The sequence below is a fragment of the Hordeum vulgare genome, chromosome 7H (genome assembly GCF_904849725.1).
Source record: "Hordeum vulgare subsp. vulgare chromosome 7H, MorexV3_pseudomolecules_assembly, whole genome shotgun sequence".
NCBI classification, from domain to species: domain Eukaryota; kingdom Viridiplantae; phylum Streptophyta; class Magnoliopsida; order Poales; family Poaceae; genus Hordeum; species Hordeum vulgare.
In genome coordinates, this window is record NC_058524.1 from 16,277,868 (window position 1) to 16,285,638 (window position 7,771).

At 47.1% G+C, this 7,771-nt stretch overlaps 2 protein-coding genes across 2 annotated transcripts; both read left to right on the plus strand.

Annotated features, from left to right (window-relative positions):
* The first annotated feature begins 1,276 nt into the window (after positions 1-1,276).
* LOC123409800 (V-type proton ATPase subunit e1-like) lies at positions 1,277-4,233 on the plus strand. Its single transcript, XM_045102672.1, has 3 exons — positions 1,277-1,467; positions 2,224-2,271; positions 3,950-4,233. Exons 1-3 carry the CDS (start codon positions 1,370-1,372, stop codon positions 4,011-4,013), a joined length of 210 nt encoding a protein of 69 aa, XP_044958607.1. The 5' UTR covers positions 1,277-1,369; the 3' UTR covers positions 4,014-4,233.
* Positions 4,234-4,723: 490 nt separating this feature from the next.
* Positions 4,724-6,303, plus strand: LOC123407702. The gene has a single exon (XM_045100891.1). It carries the CDS (start codon positions 4,767-4,769, stop codon positions 5,907-5,909), a length of 1,143 nt encoding a protein of 380 aa, XP_044956826.1. The 5' UTR covers positions 4,724-4,766; the 3' UTR covers positions 5,910-6,303.
* The last annotated feature ends 1,468 nt before the right edge of the window (positions 6,304-7,771 follow it).

Genomic DNA, 7,771 nt, shown 5'->3' on the forward strand with positions numbered 1-7,771 from the left:
TGCATGTAGAGTAAGTAGGGATATATATATTTTTTCCCTAGAAATCGTGTGTAAACTAGAATAGCGGAATCAAATGCCATGAACTTTAATCCAGTAAGTTGGGCCAAACTCGACAGAAAGATTCATAAGCAAATCTACTTTGTCTGAATCAAACATATCCTGCCTACAAACAATCATCTTTCTATTTTGTTGCATTCTTTCCTTTTAAGCCGGTGGCTTTGGTAGTAGCATATTGCAATTCAAAGAAACCGAGTAGATGTCATGTTAGTTTAATTTGGTTGGGTTGTGGGTTACAAGGGTGATTTTTCCAATCCGCGCTTCCACATCGTGGCGACCCAATCCGGTTTTTGAGTTGCATGTAACTATCCATAGCGCCGTGGGCCGACGTGTGTAAATTAACACAAGGAAAATTGAGGATGCTTGAGGGACGTGTCTCGTTTAAGGCAGATTATTCCTTTAGCGGGGAGAGGTGTTGCTAACTTTGTCGATACTCATGTTCCTGACTCGGACGCTTACTCAGCAGACATCATGTTAGCGCATGCTGTTTTGTTGTGATCGGTGCTTCTTAAATTAGGATAGCACAAGGCCGTGGAAAAAATTGTTCGAAAGATCAAGCTAAGTGGGCCGTCGATGTGGGATGCCCACCTCTCGCAGTATATCTGGCCAAACGGGCCGGGTCAAACAGACCGACATGCGGCCACGCCGGCACGACCCGTCATGGGCGAGGCACGACACGACTTAAACAGACCGGGCCTGAAGGGTGGGTATGCGGACCAGCACAACACGGTCCGTTTATTTTTTATATATATTTTCAATTTTTTAAATATACATACACATAATATACAATTCAATAGCCCTAAAAATGAGGCCACGAGCCTAAAAACATACTCCCTCCGTACCTAAATATAAATCTTTTAAGATATTTTAATAGGTGTCTATATACGGAACAAAATAAATGAATCTATACCCTAAAATATACATCCATATGTAGTTCATTAATGAAACTCTTAGAAAGAATTATATTTAGGAACGGACGGAGTACGACTCAATATACTAAACATGTCAACATGCCGTTTAGTAACGGATCATGGCTGGACCTGGCAGAGCACGACCCGATTACTAATTGCCTATGCAGGCCGTGCTCGTGCCGGGGCCGGGCCGGGCCGGGCCACCCGTTTGGCCAGTATGTGGTCTACTCGCAGCGGTCCGCGGCCCGCCTGCAGTCCAGATCCGATCCGCGTCCACGACGAGCGCGCACGTCACGTGGCAACCCCATCACCACCACCACCACCACCGCCTGCTCCTCCTTCCCCTCGTCTCCTCCTCCTCCTCCAACCCCGACGAGACCGACCCGGCGACCGATCCGGCGATGGGGTTCCTGGTGACCTCCGCCATCTTCTTCTTGGCCGGCTTCATCGCCTGCATGTTCTCGCTCCTCTGCTGCAACCGCGGCGCCTCCACCAACATGTACGTCAAACCCTCTCTCTCCCCCCCCCCCCCCCTTCCTCCTCCGATCCCGCTCCATCCGGTCCGTCTCGCCGCCGTTCAAGTCCCTGGATGGCGCCGGGGGCTTCGGATCTGGCGGAGGCGGGGTTCGACCGGCCCTCCCCTCCCCTTCCCGCCGGATCGCGGCGCGCGATGGAGAGCGGGCTCGATCTAGGGTTAGGCTGGGCCGTCAGGTCTGGTAGAGCTTGCCCGCCTGAGATCCGCGGGCCGGTGGATGCCTGCTCGGCGTCGCGTGATCTCCGGCCGGGCTCTTGGTAGAGTGGCTGGATCGTTGGGTTGGTGCTGTGGGCTATGTGGAAGCCGCAGCTATGCGCTGAAAATCCTGTCCAATGCTTCGAGCCATTGCCGGGTTTGGGTCTAGTAGAGCCTCTGCAAGACGAATTCAGACACAATTGGGGGAAAATAGCAGCTTTGCAATGTTGTGCTGCTTCTGCACATACAGCAAGTTCGCCTAAGTTAGTGCTGGTTAATTGCATATAAATTGACACCAACCGAGTAGACATGCTACATAGCAACGATTTTATATGGTTTGCACTATGCGTCGATGCATTCTTCAATTTAAGTCAATTATTGTTGGGCAAAGACGAATCTGTGCATGCCTGGAAAACCTTGGGCTCACTGTTACATTCTCTGATGCGTCTACCTCTGCACTCATTTATATGCATCCATTAATTTTGTATAGCCTGTTAGCTAATGGTCTTCGCTCTTGCTATGCAGATTCCATTTGACTCTGGTTATTACCGCTACAGTTTGTTGTTGGATGATGTAAGTTCTGATCCATTTTACCCACACGCACATTTGGTTTCTCCTTTCTTCTTACACTAAGATTGCCCCCATCAACTGTTGACGTCCTGCTCATATCATTTAAAAAAATAATGCTCATATCAAAATTTATGTTACAGACGTGCAATTGTGACATGAAAATTTGTGGCCATTTAACTTGCACTCTACTTGACATCATGTGGCATAAAGTATCTGTTGGCTTGCACTAGTTATTCTTTTAGTGCCAAGATGTCTGTCAGTTATTCTTTTAGTGCCAAGATGTCTGTCAGTTGTCCAATATAAATAATGATCAATAAATCTGGTATACAACAAATGGTATTATTTATAGCAGTGCAATAAAAGATTGCCTAGATTTGCCTAGGAGCTGGGCGACCACGGAATGCCTAGCGCTTAATCATGTTTGGCTTGTGCCTATGTGTTCCTAGCCATGCACGTACACGAGATATGCGCTATGAAGTGGCAAAACACACACTTGGTGCTTCTTTTTTCCTTGATTTGTAGTACAACTCATACGTACATATTTCTCTCAACTTGTTCTTGTAATATCTAATATGCATGTTGTTCAATGTTAGTTCACATTTGATATATGTAGCATAAGCCATAATATTTCTAGTTTGGTACTCAGAGTAAATAACTTGATCAAGTGAAAGGGGTTATCTACTGATTTTTTTTGGTTTCCGTAGAAATCAAATGTTAGTTCTGTGACCCTCCATCCAGGCATAATATAACACCAAGATGTCTGTCAGATTTGGGCCAATATAAATGATGACCAATATATCTGGTATACAACGAATGGTATTATTTGTAGCAGTGTAAAAAGAAAAAGCTCGCCTAGGCCTGCGCTGAAGTGTGCCTAGGTGTTGCATGACAACAGCATGCCTAGCACTTAATCATGATTGGATAGGCGCTATGAAGTGGCAAAATGCAAACTTATGGCTTTATTTCCTTGATTTGTAGCTCAACTCGCCCATACATATTTCACTCAACTTGTTCTTGTAATATGCATATGCGTGCTGTTCAATGTTAATTCACATAGGATAAACCAGAATATTTCTAGTTCAGCACCCAGAGTATATAATTTGATCAATTGAAAGAGGTTATGTACCTTTTTTTTTGTTTCCGTAAAAGTCAATACTGTTACTTCTGTGATCCTCCAGGCACAATACACTAAATTAGACGCCTGTGTTCCAATTAGTTTGATAGGCTACCTGGGAATCCAAACCCAGTATTTAAGCCTTGTGAAAATTGTATTTTTCTTTGTCGTGCAATATATTTCGTACTAATTAGTTTGAAGGTTTTGGTTCTAAGATTTTTTCTGATTAAAATTAGTCATGAGAATTCTCTTACCCATGCAGCTTGCTTATTAGAATCATTCCTGCCGCTGTTTTCCTAATTTTTGCTACAAAATTAGAGCACAAATAGTTCTTGGAACCTGAAGAAAGAAGTGACTCAAATCTTACTTTTCTTACTTGTGGTGCCATTATTTTCTGTGCACACCAGTTTTTCCTACTTCTCTTAACTTTCCTGTTGCAAATTTTCGTATATTCATAAGAATTGACTGAGCTCATCCTTGCATTCACGAGCCTCTTCTTGGTATGGTTATTACATGCTGCTTGTCTCATCTCTTCTTTGTTCACAATTCATTAATCTTTCTCTGCAGGTGGGCAATCGTGTACCTCGCGCAGATGAAGCCTTTGATCAACCCCATCCTGAGCGGCGAGTGAGCCCTGCCCCGAAGATAATTTAAGATCCGCTCACAATGTATCATTATTCGGTTGAGAACCTCTATTCATTTTGTTGCCATGACTGGAATAAAGAACCTGCTGTGAGATTTTGCTACTCGTCCGTCCTCCGAAGACACTTCCGAGGAGGCACGCTGTGATTAGTGTATGCAAATTGTATTATATACACAATAATAATAATGATGACGATTCTGTTTATCCATCCCGCCGCCCCTCTGCTCTTTGGTTGGATCTCTTGAACCGCTTGTCGTGCCGCCATATTTGCTCCGATTTGCAAATTTGTGTGGGATAGCTACCTTTTCAGTTGGAACAAAATGTGCTGCCTGAAACTGTTTTTGGTAGCGCAGCCTGGTTTTACAGAGCGATGTCTGATTTAGCATGTAGTGTGATCTTAGTTTCAAGGATGCGAGAATTCGTTCATAAAGAAAAAATCAGGATCCTTGTCATCAAACACATAATTTTCCTTTTCAAAAAGAAGCTCTTCAAGTTTTTATGTAGAGTATAAAAAGTTAATGACCACTATTCTTTTGAGAATCTACTAATAAAGTTCGAATGCTCAGCACATGGGCCAAGCTAGCGTCCAAAACGAGCCCAGATCTAGGCCCGTAGAGCCCGGCCCATTTACAACTCAGTCCTCCCCTGGTCTCTGGTAACTCCGTCACACTCCCCACCCACCCAGATCTCCACTGCGCCGATCGATCCACCCACCCTCCCTCCCAGCTCCGGCCGCCGGCGATGGCCGTCGACGACCTCCTCCCCTTCCCCGTCCCGCCGTACGCGCCGCAGGTCGCGGCGTCGCTGGCCCTCGCGGCCGCCGCCCACTTCCTCCACGTCCCGTCCCTCCTCCTCTACGCCGTCCACACCTACATCCACCCGGACGCCGTCCCCTCCACGGGGCCGCGCGCCGTCCTCCGCCCGCCGGGCTCCGCCGCGCCCTCCGGCAAGCGCGGGGGCGGGGCCGCCCCGGCCTCCGACGGCTCGGCGCAGCTCTACCGCCTGCGCCTCTCCCACGCCACGCTCGCCTCCCGCCCGCACTTCGCCGGCTTCCACCTCTCCCTGCTCCTCCCGCTCGCGCTCCTGCCCCCGGCGCTCCTCCTCCCGCCGCCCCGCTCCCCGGCCGCCCCGCTCGCGCCGCTCCTCCCGCTCGCCTTCCTCTTCGTCGCGCTCCTCCGCCAGGTCGCGCTCGCCTCGCCGCCGCGCCCGGCGCACCTCGTCGCCTCGCTCGCCGCGCTGCTCGCCGCCACCGTGCTCTCCTCCAGCCCCTTCGCCGGCTCCGTCGCCTCGCTCGCCGCGCTCCCCGCATGGCGCTTCGCGCGCGCCTTCTGGCTCGGCACCGACCAGCCCCGCACCGGGCTCGCCGTCCTCGCATCCTCCGCCCCCGCGCGCCTCCTCCTTCACCTCGCCGTCCTCGTCTCCTCCGCCGCCTCCATCCTGCAGTGCTGCGGGTTCGTTGACGGTCCCGAGCTGGAGGTCAAGCTGCTGGCCGCCGCGGCCGGCCTGCAGCTGCTGGCATCCAGGGCCGCCGTGCAGATGTACCTCAACGAGGCCGTCTTCTGCTGGTACCAGCGCCTGCACGCCAACCGCGCACCGGACACAGAGTATGGTCGCGCGAAGGTGTTCCTGCACAACCATCATCTCTGCGCCGCGGCCACACAGTTCGTCGCGCCACCGCTGCTCGTGCTCTCGTTGCTCGCACTGTGGTGGGTGCAAGGGAAGGACTTCTTTGAGGGCGTGGAGGGGCTGGACTGGCTTGTCGGGTGGTCGGTCGCCATGAAGGAGGCGGCATTGCTTGCAGCCCGTTGGGTTGTGGCGGTGTGGTCGGCGGTGACCGTGGGTGCGCTCGTGGGCTACAAACGTGGATGGCTGTTCGTCTTGTGACCGGCCACGCCTCTTAGATCGCTTGCTGAGTGATTGGTTCCGATGGAGTTGTATTTAGCCAGATTCCACGCCGGATGGCTGGAGTTTTGAGAGGACGGCACGAGTTTTTGGTATGCACTTCTTTGTTGTGGGATCAATGTTGGGTTGAAACTTTGATTTTGTTGAGGCCCTTCTTTACTGAGAAGCAATGTAAGATCAGCTTTTTTTTTTGTTTACATTACACTGTTGGGCTGAGATACTTCACAATCAGAAACTGACTGGTCAGTCACCCTGTTGTACTCTCACTGTATCCTCTTTCATAGATACCAATGAATCATTTCTTTTTCAGTTGGAATGAACATGTAGCTTGTAACATGATTCAAAATCATCTGAATGCAAGTGGTTCAGCGTGTAATTTTCTGCTTCCAGTTGAAGGCAAGAAACTGCTCTTCTGTGTTCTGTCTCAAATGTGTTGCTATTGGAACATACTACTATGTATTTGAGTGGCAGACTGTATGCCAGCATTGAAACATTTTTTTTTCTCTGAGATAGCATATACTCCATCCGTTCCAAAATAAGTGTCAACCACGACACTTGTTTTTTAATGGAGGGAGTCGAAAATTAAGATTTGAATTATCATCTACTCCCTCCGTTCCTAAATACAAGTCTTTTTAGAGGTTTCACTAGAGGACTACATACGGATGTATCTAGACATACTTTAGAGTGTAGATTCACTAATTTTGTTTTGTATGTAGTTCCCTAATGAAATCTCTAAAAAGACTTATATTTAGGAACGGAGGGAGTAGATGTAAATCCTTATAGAGTAAGATAGTTTATCACAAGTCCAGTCTACATGTTGCCGCTCTTGTGCTCCATAAAATCGGCAGTAACCTATTTTTTGGTTATGTAGGTAGTAACCTATTGGCCTGATTACATTTCTATATTTGTGTGTCTGTTCCAGTTTACTTCCCTTTCTCAAATAATTTACTTGTTCCACCTATGTGTAACAGTTTTAGCTTCTTGCAGTGCATGTCTGTGGAAGTGGCAATAGTCCTGGCACATAAGGAAAGTGGTTTGAGCTGCAAAGCTTGCATTTTGTTTGTGATTGTGAATCTACATATGCACCATGTTCTTTAATTTTGAAATTGGATCATGCTTCTTCAACTTCCCAAATAACTGGTGGTTCTTCTTTATGACTTACGACTTCCAAGTGTACTAGGAGGTCATCTGGGATGCAGTTCTCCTGATGCTTACACATCGACCCTACAAATACAGTTCTCTTGTCCACACTCCAGTTGCACAATCTAAGTTTTCGATTTGTACTGAATGATGAATACTCCATTCTGGACTTTCTAACTGGCTAAATCTGTTTTGCAGCAATCAATCAAGCTGCAGAACAGGTATATTTCTATTTCTGTCTAGATTTAGCAATAGATGCCTACTTTTTCTGAATGAACAGAAAATTTGGTTTTTCATCTCATCATTCAGTTGTTTCTTGTTCCCTGTAGTTTACTGTACACTATTAAGCCAGTTGATAAAAAAAAAGATCTTTATTCAACAATTCACAAGTTTGCACTGAATGATTTCCACGTATGTCTTTCTTTTTAGATTTCACCTTCACTTCTTCAGCAATCGGTCATTGGTTTGCTAGGATCTTCACACTATCATCCAAATTGTTGTTTTTCTAAAATAAATACTCCCTCCGTTCGTAAATATAAGTCTTTTTAGAGATTTCATTAGGGGACTACATACGAAACAAAACGAGTGAATCTACATTCTAAATTATGTCTATATACATCCGTATGTAGTTTTCTACATACGAAACAAAATGAGTGAATCTACATTCTAAATGAAACCTCTAAAAAGACTTATATTTAGGAACG

Bases quoted from the DNA above. Each gene is read 5' to 3' on its own strand.
- LOC123407702 (XM_045100891.1), top strand. From the start codon at position 4,767: ATGGCCGTCGACGACCTCCTCCCCTTCCCCGTCCCGCCGTACGCGCCG.
- LOC123409800 (XM_045102672.1), top strand. From the start codon at position 1,370: ATGGGGTTCCTGGTGACCTCCGCCATCTTCTTCTTGGCCGGCTTCATC. The intron at 1,468-2,223 runs GTACGTCAAACC...CTTGCTATGCAG, and splicing joins CGCGGCGCCTCCACCAACAT to ATTCCATTTGACTCTGGTTA. The intron at 2,272-3,949 runs GTAAGTTCTGAT...CTTTCTCTGCAG, and splicing joins ACAGTTTGTTGTTGGATGAT to GTGGGCAATCGTGTACCTCG.